Source organism: Oncorhynchus clarkii, chromosome 16 (genome assembly GCF_045791955.1).
Source record: "Oncorhynchus clarkii lewisi isolate Uvic-CL-2024 chromosome 16, UVic_Ocla_1.0, whole genome shotgun sequence".
In the NCBI taxonomy this organism is placed as follows: domain Eukaryota; kingdom Metazoa; phylum Chordata; class Actinopteri; order Salmoniformes; family Salmonidae; genus Oncorhynchus; species Oncorhynchus clarkii.
The window spans coordinates 50,743,643-50,758,887 of record NC_092162.1 but is presented as its reverse complement, the minus strand read 5'-3'; the positions used below and the strand labels follow the sequence as shown (position 1 = coordinate 50,758,887).

The following is a 15,245-nucleotide window of genomic DNA, read 5'->3' as shown; positions in this document are numbered from 1 at the left end:
TGTTCCCTGTGCACCGATGACATAGATGTCAATTTAGGGCAGCTCCCCGCACATCTCGTATTCAGAGGGGTTGAGTTAAATGCAGAAGACACATTTCAATTTAATGCATCCAGTTTTAATACTGACGAGGTATCTCCCTTTCCCTTTGCTATGAGACTCAAAATTGAGCTCCGGTTCATCCGGTTTCCATTGATCATCCTTGAGATGTATCTTCAACTTGATTGGAGTCCACCTGTGGTAAATTCAATTGATTGGACATGATTTGCAACGGCACACTCCTGTCTACAAGAAGGTCCCACAGTTGACTGTGTATGTCAGAGCAAAAACCAAGCCAAGAGGTTGAAGGAATTGTCCGTAGAGCTCCTAGACAGAATTGTATCGAGGCACATATCTGGATAAGGGTTCCAAAACATTTCTGCAGTAATGAAGGTCCCCAAGAACACAGTGGCCTCAATCGTTCTTAAATGGAAAAAGTTTGGCACTACCAATCCTGTTCCTAGAGCTGGCTGCTCAGCCATACTCAGCAATCGGGGGAGAATGATCTGGGTCACCTCCCTGACCAAGAACCCGATGGTCACTCTGACCGCGCTCCAGAGTTCCTCTGCAGAGATGGGAGAACCTTCTAGAAGGATAACCATTTCTGCAGCACTCCACCATTCAGGCCATTTACGGTAGAGTGGCCAGACGGAAGCCACTCCTCAGTAAAAGGCACATTGGAGTTAGCCAAAAGGAACCTAAAGGACTGTCAGCCCATGAGAAACACGATTCTCTGGCCTGATGAAACCAAGATTGAACTCTTTGGCCTGCATGCCAAGCATCACGTCTGAAAGAAACCTGGCACCATCCCTATGGTGAAGCGTATTTAATCAATTTTAGAATAAGGCTGTAATTTAACCAAATGTGGAATAATTCAAGGGGTCAAATACTTTCCGAATGCACTGTATATAAGAAAGATCATTTTGTTTTTTACTAAATATGTTTCTTCTCTCCCCTCCCACCACAGGTTGTATTTGACAGACCCAAAGGAATGGCCCTTATACTGTATAATAACATAGAATATGCACAGGCAGCTGTCAAGGAGACCAAGGGGTGGAAGATTGGTGGCAACAAAATTAAGGTAGCAAAAAAATGTCTTATGAATTAGAATCCCTGTTGGTTGGGGAAATAGGCCAGGTGATTGAAGACCATAGTCCAAACAATGATATTTGTCTCTGATTTATCAACTTCCATGTGTTTTTGCTTGCAGGTGGACTTTGCCAATCAGGAAAGTCAGATGGCTTTCTATCACTCAATGCAGGCATCTGGGCAGGACATTCGCGACTTCTATGAAATCCTATCTGAGCGAAGGTTTGTATCATTTTTACTAGATTAATTTTGTCACATATCCCCATTTGAAAAATTCCAATGACATTGAATAATATGAATTTGGTTCCTCTTTTTTTTGTGTTTATCAGGGATGAGCGCAGGCCGCAATATGACTTTACAGCTGAACGGCCATTCTTTGACAATAGTGTACGAACACCTGGAGGAACCTTCACAGAAGATCCCCGTCGCAAGTTACCTGACAGAGGCCGCGAGTTCTACACAGAATGGGACTCATACCAGGGGGATTTCTATGACCCGCGTTACTTTGATGATCCGCGTGAGTACAGAGATTACAGAGACCCCTATGAGCAGGACATCCGCAAATACAGTTACTTGCAGAGGGAACGTGAGCGTGAGCGCTTTGAAACAGACCGTGAACGTGACCATGGGCGGAGAACAATGGAACACAGCCAGAGCCCTTCTCACCCTCATCGCCCTGCCAGTCCTACAGCGTCCCACTCCCTCTCTGAGCGTCTACCAAATGACACTGATCGCCGCATTTGCTGTAGATCCTCAGAGCGAAGTGCCAGCTGCAGTTCACTCTCACCTCCAAGATTTGACAAGGCACGACCCGATCGGTATAATAAGAGTGATAAGCCAGAGAAGGATAGACCATTTGAAACTGAACATGGTACTGGGGGTGATAAGGAAAAGTGGTCTGGGCGCAAGGAGAAGGGTGAGAAACAGAAGCTGAGAAAGCTTAAATTGCAATCTCCCAGCGTTCCATCGCCTGAGACAGTGCCTAAACTGGAAAGAGAAGTTAGTCCAGATGCAGTCCTTCGAAGCAAAGTCAGCAAGTTTCCCCTTAAGGAAAAAGAAGGCTCAGGCAAAGGACGGCTAGACCTACCACCTTGTGTGGTGCAGCTAACACGTGTGAAGGAGAAGGAAGTGAACTTGCTTGGTCATGCTGTCCTAGAAAAACAAAGAGTTAGAGGTGGGAATGACAGTATCCGGCTTGCATCACCTTCAAGGGATCAGAAAAGTCCTCCCTTCCGCATAGATCACCAAAAAGGAGATATAGTCAAGCATGGGAAGGTGCCAAAAGACAACCACCTTGAAGTTGTTGACAAGGATGGTAAAATGAAAGCCAAAAAACATATGAAAGCTGACCCTAGGTATGATGGTTCTAACTCTGTGGATGTTGACCGTCTAGCTGCACGAAAGAGGCGTTTTGAAGACTCCATGGGGAAGACCGATCAACTGAAGAGGGAAAGTCCGGAAGAGGGCAGTAGACTGGGACTTAGGAAGACACCTGACAGTGCTATGGCAAAGGAGAATGAGGGTGAAAAGAGCCTATTGCGCAAAGTGGTGCATAAGATGGAGCATTGCAAGGCTAAATCTGAGAGACTTGTTACTGTTTGCAGTCCTAAAGATGAACAAGAGTCTGAAATAGTCTCCATGGGAATGGGGCTTGGACTCAGTTTGGAACTTCAGTCACGACTTGGAGAACCAACAGAAGAGGCAACAGATCCATTAGACCCAACCTGTCTGAAAATTCAGTTTTGGGGTTCAAGTCTCACGAAAATCTCTGATGGGAGTCTTGACCAGGACGCATTCACGCAACTGCCGCAACAAGACAATGGCGAGCAGGGTGTAGGACTATACAAAAGTAGAGGGGAGACTGAGGAACGACTTGAGTCTGACCTTGACCACTCTCAGACCTGCAGAAAACAAATGGAACAGAGCCGACAAGAGCCTGACAAATCACATAAATCAGAAAGCCCACAAGACGGCGACACAGAGGACTTTGAACAGTGCAGTCTGGTGCATGAGGTAGGAAAAACACCTCAAGATGTTACAGACGATTATCCATCTAGCAAACGTAAGAAATCCGAGAGTTTTGACTTTGACTTGCTAAGTGGTAAGAGAGACCGCAACTACAGGTCTTCCTGTGAATTAAATGAAGACCTTGACCTGAGTGTCATATCTTTTTCTGGCTCTGGTCCCTTTCCTTCAAATGAAGAAGAGTGTGCTTTCCGGTTAGCACAATCAGTTACCAATAAAAATACTAAAGACTCTCCAAAAGAAGAGGACAAAGTCTACTCGCATGTAGATTCATTGAAATACAGCTTGGACATGACACCTAATCGTTTCCGTTCCCCTATCACAGAATTTCCTAAGCTTAAAACAGCATTGCTTGGGTGTAACGAGCAGTTACTTCAACGATGGGAGAGTAGAATCAAATCTGACTGCCTCCGAATGGACATGACCTTCCCCAGTAGCATTGTGAAACAAGAAAGCATTTGCAAACGTCTTGTGTGTGAACTAGAGCCTGGAGAAGTATCATCAGATTCAGATGATGATGGTGGGAACAAAAACCACTCCCCTAAGCCCAACACCTCACTGTCCTCTATCCTTGGGGAACGTGAAGAAAGGTTGACAGGCCTCAAGCTCTCATGCTCCCTGGAGAAGAACAAGTTCTATTCTTTTGCATTAGACAAGACTATCACTCCAGACACACAAGCCCTTCTTGAGCGAGCCAAGTCATTGTCCTCCGCAAGGGAGGATAATTGGTCTTTTCTTGACAGAGACTCTCGCTTTGCCAGTCTTCGCGGTGGCTCAGACAAAGAAAAGGTAGAGTCTGTACCACGACCTATCCCGTCTTGGTACATGAAAAAGAAGAAGATTCGTGCTGACTCTGAAGGTAAACTGGATGACAATAAGAAAGACCCCAAAGCAGAGGATCTGGAACGGCAGGAGCTGTTTGCATCTCGTTTTCTTCATAGTTCAATCTTTGAGCAAGATTCACGGCGTCTACAACATCTTGAGCGCAAAGATCCTGAGTTGGGAGTTGGCAGACATCCTGCCAAACAAGATGCTGTCAAAGGACAACCTGGGCCATGGGGAGGGGACCTTCAAGAGCCCATAGTTCTTTTTCATAGCCGCTTTCTGGAGCTTCAACAACAGAAGGAGACATCATGGGGCCACTTTCCACAAGAAATTGAAAGTGTTGATGAGAGTGAACAAGACGCGTCTCCCAAGGTTTTAGAGTTCATGCAGAAGGCTGATATTAAATCAGTCAGCCCTGCTCTCATCTTGCCAATTTCACAGTTTCTTTCTTCACCGAGAGAGATTTCTCCACAGCAGGAGAAAGAGGTTGTTTTAACTACTTCATCCTCTGAACAGACTCTTTCACTGATTGAAGAGGAAAAAGTAGAACATAATCTTGAAGTGTTCCCATCCCAATCTCCTCTAGTAGAGATCCAACCCCCTGCCTCAATTTTAATCACACCCTTATCACCTTTCCTTTCAGATGCTGAGGTTAAAGTTGAACCTAAAGAGGTATTATGTGAACCCAGAGTTACAACTGAAGGCAATCTTACAGTGGATCATACATCTTTCCTTGATAATAAGCCTCCCACTCCTGGTGCCTCATTAAGTAGTTTTGAGGCAAATGCTGCTGAATTCACCTGTTCTGCTTCCCCCAAGGTTGACGAGAATATAGAAATGGTAAAGATAGAGACCCAACCAGAGAAACCATTTTCTAAGGACTTTGACAAACCTCAGAAATCTGACAATTCCCAAGAGGTTCACATACCAGTCTCAGAGGCTGGAATCAAACCAGCAAAGCCAATTCGCAAACAACCCAAGAGTAAAAGAGCTAAGCCAAATGTGTCAGTAACACAAATCCTGGAGCACCCCAAAACCGCTGTCTCTGAGAAACCAGTAACTCGAAAGAGTGAGCGAATTGACAAAGAGAAGCTGAAAAGGTCTTCATCTCCACGAGGAGAAGTATTAAAGGCATCATCAGAACCTAAAACCATAGCCAAGTCACCAGTTAATGTCCCTGACTCTGAGAATGAATCAATCCTAATCCACGGAAGGAGCAGACGACGAAATGTACGGTCAGTTTATGCCACACAGTCTGAAGGGGATGCCCAGCCACCATGTAAAGAGGTGGTGGAGTCCTCCTGCTCCACCCGTAAGTGTGGTGTCGACAAGGATCTAGTGCTGCAGCAGGATGCATTGAACACATCTACCTACACAAGGCGAGGTCGCCCACCCAAGTCACGCAGGCGAGGGGAAGATGTGTCACCAGTGAAAGGGGACTCGCAGAAATCATCAGAGGAAGACAGTGACGTGAAAGAGCCTGCGAACACTGGACAGGGTTCCAGAATGTCTGAGGGGTGGTGTTCACCCCGTATGCAGAAAGTGCAGACAGCTCAAGTGTCTTCACTTGCTGGGGCTTCAATTGGTAGGAAAGCAAGTAGAGTAGACAAACAATCCAAGAGTGAAACATCATCAGGAGAGAAGTCAGTTGATAGTACAACTACTGAAGAGCCTGAGGCCAAAATAAAAGATGAGTCCGAAGAAGCAGGGGAATTATTAGAGGAAGCAATGCAATGCTTGCCAACACAGAAAGACGAAGGAGACAAAGTGCTAACTGATCAAATTGAGAAAAAGTATTCTGAAGGGGACATTGAGAGGATAGAATCTACCCATGTGGAGAAAAGACAACAATCTGAAAAGAGTGGGAAAGTAAAAGCACCAAGGTTTACACGAAATGTAAAATTGGTGACAGAGGATAAATCGCATGGCTTGAGAAACCTTGAGATTCGTGTAAGCGTAGATGATGTGAAAGGGTTGCTTTGCTCTGAGGAGGATGAGGCTGTATCTTTTGAGACCACTGCTAAAAATGCCAAACCAGGAGTACCAGATAAAGAAGAAGCAAGGACTCCGTGTTATCTGAAAGCTGCTGCAGAGTTCAGCCCAGAGGAAAGGGAAGATGTTCTGTTAGACCCTGAACAAACGGTAGACCCAGCAGCCGCTATTTTGGCACGTCAGATGGAACTGGAACGGGCAGTGGAGAATATTGCCAAACTTACAGTTGTGCAACCTCTTCAACCCTATAAGGAACCACCTGCAGAGCCACCTACCCTGCTGCCCCCTGTCACTGTAGAACCAGAGAATGAAATGGAGGGGGAGAAGTCAGCTATTCCTGCCAGTGAAACCGAACTAGCTGCTGCTATTGATTCCATTACTGCTGAAGACATATCTACTGATACAGATGGTTTCACAGCTCCTTCCACTTATACTGCAATTGTTCCTACCCCAGAGCCTCTGGTCTTACCCTCTGCCAATGATGTCTTGGAACCAGAAACACACATGGCTATCAGCAACATTATTGACCCAGACCCAGAGATGGGAGTTTTGATTCCCAGTGCCAAACCCCTGATGACCGATGCTAAAGCCTCTGAATCAACAGTCTCTGGGACCTCTGCCGAAGATGAGTCTCTTCCATCAGAAACACACGCAAAAAAAGGGAAAGCAGTCAGACCTAAGACTCCAAAGAGGTCCAGAGGACGAAAGGCTGTCAACCGGAAGGGAGAGACTGCTGAAGAGGTATCAGAAGCTGAGACCTCCCCCTTCAAGCTACCAGAGTCCATTCCTGAAGAAATTGAAGTCATCAACTCTAAGGCAGCTACTGCTACAGCAACAGCCACTGTTGTCACCTCAGCTGCTACCTGCAAATGTGATATCACATGCACCATGACTGTGAACACTCCCAAGGAGGCAGAACAACCTGCTGTGGAACAACCCGTACCTGAAGAATCAGCCTTTCACTCTGGCACCAAGAGACTTCCTCATTTCAAAAAGTTTCAAATATCCGCAGTAGCCCCTGCTCTCTCTCCATCCCCTGCTCTCACACCTTCTCCAACCCAATGGAATGTCCCTCCACCCTGCCAAGGCAAGATGCCTGTTTCACCAGACTGGCTTCACAGATCTGAAGAAAGTATAATACATGCTACTCCTGCAACTCTAGTTTCTGTATTGACTCCCTCTGCACCAGCAGTAACAGCGCTTGGAAGCCAGTCGGCAAATCCACTTATGCCTCCTGATACTAAGGCATCGGATATTGACCCTAGCTCCAGCACTCTCAGAAAGATCCTCATGGATCCCAAATATGTGTCAGCATCAAACTGCAATGCCATTCCTACTACAGTGCTAACCACAACACTGGCAGATCCTTGCATGTCAGAGAATGAAAACTCATCTGACACAATGGCTGCTAGGCACATGCATCCTGAAGACAGACCCTTGCCTTTCACTCTTCAAAAACCATCCCCGCTCACCGAGACCCAGCAGAACTTTGGAGAGAAGATGGTGCATTCAGTCATTTCTTCCCCTACTACCTCTGTCATCAGCCGGATTCCAATGCCCTTTGACACTGAGGAAGCACCTCGAATCTCCCTAAGTAACCGTAATGCTGGCCTATCTCTAACCAAACAGAAATCCAGATCAAGTATGAACGAGAACAACTGTTACCATGGAGTGGATGTGGCAGAGGATGTAAACTGCAGAGGACGGTCTGTAGTTGAGAGCACACCCTACAACACAGGCTCCAGTCGTGGCCTCAGGGTAAATACATCAGAGGGTGTGGTAGTACTAAGTTACTCAGGGCAAAAAACAGAGGGACCTCAACGGATCAGCGCCAAAATTAGCCAGATCCCACCGGCCAGTGCAGTCGACACAGAGTTTCAGCAGTCTGTGTCTAAATCTCAGATTAAGCAAGAACCATTTGCCCCATCCCAGCTTTGCACCCCCAAGGGACCCCTGACACCCACAGGGTACGGACACCCGGGGGTACTCTTAACTTGCCATACATACAATCCTCAGCCTGTCATCTCCACCATTAAGCAGGAGAGTCCTGGTTCTGAAAAGTCAGAGTCGTCATATCACACTGGAGCCCAGGGTAGCGCAGTAAAGATGTTTCAACAACCAGTCACTAGTCCTCAAATATTGATGTACAATCGGGCTGTGATGCAGCAGCATATAAAGAAAGAGCCTGGAGCAGAATCCAAACCAATGATGGTGGATATGGCAAATGCACACCAGACATCCAACCTCAGCCCAATCATGAATCCACATTACCCATCTTTGACTGGAAACCGCATGAGTCCTAGTCCCAGTACCCCTTCTGATCGGTCAGTCCCACACCTCAAGCAAGAGCCTCATTCCCCTCGAGCAACGGGCCACTCACCTTTACCCTTTGCGAAAGTTTGCTCTCCCAGAAACTCAATGTCCCCCCATGCCAACTCTATGGTTTTGCATCCTGGCATGCCTGAGATATCTCCATATGTTGCCAGTATGCACCATCCCCACCCAGAGCAGTCTGTTATAATGACCCCGGTGTCACACAGCGTCACCCAGTCAGTGTCTATATGTCACCTCTCGCACAGCGATGTCAGGATGAATACCCCACAGCTCTCTGGAATGAGTCATGGAAGACGGGCGAATTCCCTGCCATCTCCCCGCACTGGACCTCCTCAGCACGCCAACACCATCAGAGAAATGGTGCTGCAGTCACATGCAGGCCCCACTCGGGGAGCCTCAGACAGCTGTGCCGAAGAGAACATGAAGCACTACCACCAGGGGCTGTGCAGACCCTCTGCACCCCAGCTCAAGTCAGATGTGATGATGATGCAGGCAGAGCAGCACAGAGGGCTGCATCATGCAGGCCTACGTCTGGACCAGTACAGCATGGCCTCCCGAGACATCAGAGACATGCGCGACATACGGGACATGCGCATCCTGATGCACCATCAGCTAGGAGAGCACACCATTGCAGAGGGACGTCGGTCACAAACTCCTGAGGCAGGAGCAACCTCAATCACCAACCTCTCTGCTGCCTCTAAGAGTCCAAAAGGAATGACGCAGATGCGGAAGGAGATTCCTAAAACATTGGAGGCAAAGATGTCTCACCCACCTCATACTGAGAGCAGCAGGATCATGGGGGTACATCCATCTGTCCCTGTTATGGTGTCTCCTCATCATCCTCAAGGTGTTCAGATGATTCATTCAGGTGGCACTGGCTCCTTCCCAGTGTACCGGGATATGCAGGGCTTCCACTCCCAGTTTTCCAGTCACTCTTCGATGGGATTGAACTTGGCTCCCCGCGGCATCACACCTTCCCAGGTCAGAGAACTATGCATTCATGTTACATTTAGTTCATTCGTTTATCAGATGTTTAGTGTTTTTGCCAGTGTTTTCAGTTGGGATTGACTTTGACAATTATTTTAGCGTTTCTCTCCTACAGTACATTTACTTCTATGTAGATAGCACTGAAGTCTTATTTATTTCCTCAGGATGGTGATCTCAGCCACAGGGGCAAGCCATCTCAGTCACTCTCTGCTGGGTCACTTGGTGGAGGAAGTGAAACCAAATTGGACAACTCCCACCTCCATCACACAGCCTCCATGGACTTATCCCACATGCCCCGGATGCAGAGGGACACCATTTCACCCTCTTATACTTCTCCCATGGCTCTCTCCCACAAGCAAGAGCTAGCTCTGCAGAAGGGCCCACCACCAGTCTTCATGCCGAGCCCTCCAGTAGCACCCCTCGCAAGTTCCTCACAGTGGCACCCTGAGAGTAAACTGGGGCACTCAGGATACCGGTCCGTCGATATGGTGCAGCTTTTAATGGTAAGGAGGCTGATCATGGGAATTAAAACAATCCTGAAGATTTTCAGTCATCATTAGTAAGGATAGATTAGAATTAGAAATCAGTTTAGATAATATTGCTTATACTTAAAATATCACATATTTCTCTGATCTGTCTTTGCTCCACTTTTGTTTGTGCAGAAATACCCCATAGTATGGCAAGGCCTGCTGGCACTGAAGAATGACTCGGCTGCTGTGCAGCTCCACTTTGTCTCTGGCAACAACGTTCTGGCCCACCGTTCACTGCCGCCATTGGAGGGAGGGGCCCCGCTCCGCATCGCACAGAGGATGAGGTTGGAAGCGTCCCAGCTTGAGGGCGTGGCTCGCAGGATGACGGTGAGTTGCTAGTTGTCTCTCATTGAAATTATGCATTTTAGCACGGTTCTTGTAGAATGTTTTCAAACTAAGACACTCTTTGGTAATGTTTTCTTTGCAGCAACTAGTTCTCATTACAGCTGTGAATGTAAACATGCTTAATATTTCAGTAACATTTCAGGTGAAAGCACAACCGATTTGATGATTGTTGTTTATAGGTGGAGAGTGACTACTGCCTCCTGCTAGCTCTGCCATGTGGACGGGATCAGGAGGACGTTCTCAGTCAGACCCTTCTCCTGAAAGGAGGCTTCATCACCTACCTACAGCAAAAACAGGCAGCTGGGATCATCAATGTCCCCAACCCCGGCTCCAATCAGGTATGTGGTGCGTTCTGACTGTTAAGCCATATCAGCATCCATTTCAAATGGACCTGTAATGATGGCCCTTCTGTATTCAAGTAAATATTAGGTGGAGATGGGAGTATGGTACTGAACTTATTTCAAATAATGAGGTTGGAAACCCAACTGACACGTGTCTGGTCTCTTCCTTCCCCAGCCGGCATACGTGGTGCAGATTTTTCCGCCATGTGATTTCTCTGAGAGCCACCTGTCGCGGCTCGCCCCCGACCTTCTCAACAGTATCTCCAGCATCTCCCCTCACATCATGATTGTCATTGCCTCCGTGTAATACCTCCAATAGAAAAACTCCATTCTCTAGAACCCAACAGAATCAAGCCAACACCAGCCTTTTTGGACTTTCATCCAGGTTAGAAAACTGGAAATGCCTCCGTTTGGATGGGTTTGACCTCTTTTTGTTGTTTTTAAAACATGCACTCACTCTTACTTCTCTTCACCAAGTCCTTAAGTCATCCTTCCACCTCTGATTCCACAACTCCCTGCCTTTACGGAGAGCATACGGAAGGGTGGATTGGGGGTTTTCATGATCAATTCTATGATCATACATTTCACTTTTGCAATCGTTGGAAGTAAACGGGATTGCATCTTGATTTTGAAAGCATTCGAGGAGACGAAGGAACGAAAAAAGAGAGACTGCTAAGGGATGTTTTTACTCTCATTGAAATAATGATTGTCATTTTATTTACATCTTTTGGGAATTTTCTTAGAAAACAGATCAAATCAGTCATTGCATTATGTTGAGAAAAAAAACATGATCTTTGTACCGATTAGAGAATAAAATGCTACCTATTATAATAGACATGCACCAGTGACCAGCTTTACTTGTGCAAGAGAAAAATAGAAAAAGGAATAATGTCTGCTTCATCAATCTTCTGTACTGCTTTTACTCTTCTACCATCGGCCAACTTGATTTCCTTCTACTTCATTTCCAGAGTCAACTCTATCCTCAGAGGTTACTATTTGAGTTGTACAGTTTGCACTTAATGCCTCAACAGGCATATATATATATATATATATATAATTTGTTTATTTTTGTTTGTCTTATTTACAAGTCAAGGTGTCGTAGACAATTGCAAAACTGTAAATATTATAAATATTTAAAGATTAAAAATATGTAAGGAGGCCAAGTGGATTATATGACAACTCATCACTATCAACCTTTTGGGGGTGGCAACTGGCAAGGACCCCTACAAAACTCCTAGGAGTGACATTTACAAGCTTTTGTTATTAGAATTGATTCTGTGCCAAAATCTCTTTTTCAATGAACCCCCAGAACCTATTTTCATACTTGACTTTGTATTTGTCACTCAGATCTACTGTACCAGCCTCTGTTTGTACTTTGTTTTTTTAAATATATTTTCTTTATCAGCCAAACCTGTTACAGCATACATACTACTACTCCATTGTGAAATCCTGTCCTCATTTCCATGGAGGGCCATAAACTGTTCTATTTGATGATGGTGAACATAGTCCTTCTGTCTCTCTCCTTGTGTCCTCCACTGCCCTCTACCATTCCTCTGAAAATACTCCTGGATACCAATATGTGCTCCCAAAGTCAAAAAGCAAATTACTCAATGACAGCTGTAGCATGCATAACTTGAATAAGTAAAGGGTAAATAGAATCCGTAAGGCAACAAATGTGACTAAAACTTTAAACAATGCTGGGAATGGATGTGTAAACGGTCTCTTTCCTTTCCCTGAACTAGTGTCTCCCTGAGCCAATTTTGTAAATACTCATGTTCTCAATATGTGCTCTTGTGTACTTTCCCTTATTACTGTCTCTGTTCAGGGTCCTCATGTTTTGTGTGACAAAACAAAGCAGTCCGAAAGACGAAGCTAGTTGTGAACCGATGCAGGAAGTAAACCCTGATTCTCAGTTTTTGTGGTGTAAATATTTCTATGACTGCAGGCTGAATACTTTCATGGTGATGTTGAAGGCACTTATAATTTTTGTATACAAATTACAAGAAAATACCCCCCAAAAAAATTATTTATCTTAAACTGTCTTTTGATCAATCTTATTTCATAATTTTCAGTGTATTTTGCTGTTCCTCCATGAGGACATTTTTAAACTGTAAAATAAATGGTTGTTTAACATCTACAGATCATTAAATGGTCAGTCACTCTTGATTTGTGTTTGCTTGCTTTTGCCCGTTGTCTTGGTATGCCTTGTTCCACTGCAGATACATTACTGTATGATATATTACCAACAGTATTATCTAGTTGTTACTCCGATTATGCAGAACATTGTTTTCAGGTTACTACTTGTTGTGAAAATATGCAGCGTCTTCAAGTTACTACTTGTTGTGAAATATGTTGCAGTTCACCTTAAAAGTCACAAGATGTCAGCATAGGATAATACCCACTGGGCACAGACATCAGTTCAATGTTTAGTTTTGATTTCCATTTTGCTGAGTTATCAACTAATGTGAATTAAACATGTAATCACCCTGTCATTGGATTTAGGTTTAACATTGGGTGAAAAGACAACTCCTTTACGTTGATGACTTTTGCAAATCCAATCAGTTTTCCAAATTAATTTAATGTCATTACACTGTTTTGTTGTTTAAATTTCTGTTTGTACTTCTATAGTGCCTGTAGCCTAAAGCTTACAAATCAAATCAAATGTATTTGTCACATACACATGGTTAGCAGATGTTAATGCGAGTGTAGCGAAATGCTTGTGCTTCTAATTCCGACAATGCAGTAATAACCAACGAGTAATCTAACCTAACAATTCCAAAACTACTACCTTCTACACACAAGTGTAAAGGGATAAAGAATATGTACATAACGATATATGAATGAGTGATGGTACAGAACGGCATAGGCAAGATGCAGTAGATGGTATCGAGTACAGTATATACATATGAGATGAGTAATGTAGGGTATGTAAACAAAGTGGCATAGTTTAAAGTGGCTAGTGATACATGTATTACATAAAGATGCAGTAGATGATATAGGATACAGTATATACATATACATACATATGAGATGAGTAATGTAGGATATGTAAACATATTAAGTAGCATTGTTTAGAGTGGCTAGTGATATATTTTACATCAATTTCCATCAATTCCCATTATTAAAGTGGCTGGAGTTGAGTCAGTGTGTTGGCAGCAGCCACTCAATGTTAGTGGTGGCTGTTTAACAGTCTGATGGCTACCATGCTCATTTTATGTTTATTTTTGAGTTAGAGTCCTCTAACTGCACTATTAGTTGACAATCCTAGTTTATGTAGACAAATGGCTATCATAAATGAGTTTTGGAAAAAATACCACTAATTCATAAACATAGCAACTGCAGTGAAAAATCCACAGTACAGCTGTGTGTACATGCATAGGAGAGAGCAAAGAGAAGTTGATTTCTCCAGACATTTATCTGATAGTATGTGCCCATATTTTGCATTTATGTGAAGCAGTCTGAAGATAAGTGACTATGGAGAAGTATGTCTAAAACTGGGATCGGCACAAGGGAAGGGCAATTAAAGTTGCACTTTTGTACTTATCCTCCCCGAGGCTATAGGGCTCTATAGCTTAAAAATGTTAAGACTAATGCCTGAACATTAGGGTGTCCTGCTGCTCCTGTACATTCAAAAGCACACCGAAGAATCCTCAGAGGGATGCCGATTGGGAGTTATTGGTGAGGAATGTTTGGCGGACAGGCCTGTGTGGACTCTCATCACATTTGGAGGTACTGAAAAGGCTAAAATGAATGTCCTCAAACGGGGACTGCCTGCAGCGAAGAGACCCCAAGTACCCCAACTGTACATTATGGTTTTATAACCCTCAATTTCAGCCATCAAAGGATGTTCTAGAGTTCCGAAATGGTGGCTTCTTCCTGAAATGTCAACTGTGGTTTTCGCTTATTTAAACACTCATCCCACATGCTTAATGCAATAATATAGCATTTTTCATAACAGTATTTTATATCAGAGAGAAAACAGCTACAAAGAGAAGTTGTGAAAATAAATGTTTTCAAACTGAGAGGCCACTGGATATCTGAGGGAGAGAAAGAGGATCATGCTGGAACTCATCAAAGACACATCACGCCTCTCCTCTCCTTCTCTTTTCATTACAGGAGGAAGAAGGGAGTGTGACCATGGAAAAGAGGGCAAGCGATTTATAGTGCCTCGACAGGCTAAGACAAGGAATGTTAATTGAGACCCAGCATGAGAAGAAGCAGAGATGGTGGAACACAGTGTGAAGAGAGAACACAGAGAGCAAAGGGGAAACTCAAGATGCTGTTCCTCTCCTCACTTTGTCCCCCCCTCCTACCCTGCCCTCTGAAATTACAGACCTAGCCTATGACAAAGGAGATGGGGAAGCAGCAGCAGGAAGAGTACGAAGGAAAAAAGTTATGCGTCCTTCATGCTTGCTCAACCACCTCCATCTTTCTGTAATTTTAGTCTGTCTTTTGAAGTCTTAGCCCACAACATTACATTCCAAAGGCCACATTGAGCTATTAAAAGAAGATGCAAAGAACTTTGAAAATACTGATTTTGGCTTTTTCTGACAATGATAAGTGCTTGTTTTCATGTTTTGGGTTTTAGGCTTTTTGCTGACATTCCATGCAGACGTTGCTCTGAATGTATTATCCACAGACACATTTCAACACATGATAAACACAACTAGATGGGAAGCATTACAATTATGTAATGCATTTTTTTTATTCTTTCTTCTGGGTCTTAGAGATACCCTAAAGT

At 44.4% G+C, this 15,245-nt stretch overlaps 1 protein-coding gene across 5 annotated transcripts in view; it reads left to right on the top strand.

Moving 5' to 3' along the window:
- LOC139368660 (spen family transcriptional repressor) overlaps positions 1–12,670 on the top strand; it is a 49,361-nt gene extending 36,691 nt beyond the window's left edge. For all 5 annotated transcript variants that reach the window (XM_071107827.1, XM_071107825.1, XM_071107826.1 and 2 more), the window contains 7 exons: positions 1,004–1,117; positions 1,247–1,347; positions 1,455–9,282; positions 9,453–9,791; positions 9,951–10,145; positions 10,343–10,501; positions 10,680–12,670. In XM_071107827.1, the coding sequence (XP_070963928.1) occupies positions 1,004–1,117; positions 1,247–1,347; positions 1,455–9,282; positions 9,453–9,791; positions 9,951–10,145; positions 10,343–10,501; positions 10,680–10,811 (8,868 nt within the window). In that variant the 3' untranslated portion in view covers positions 10,812–12,670. The remainder of the gene's footprint in view (positions 1–1,003; positions 1,118–1,246; positions 1,348–1,454; positions 9,283–9,452; positions 9,792–9,950; positions 10,146–10,342; positions 10,502–10,679) is intronic.
- Positions 12,671–15,245: the final 2,575 nt, after the last annotated feature.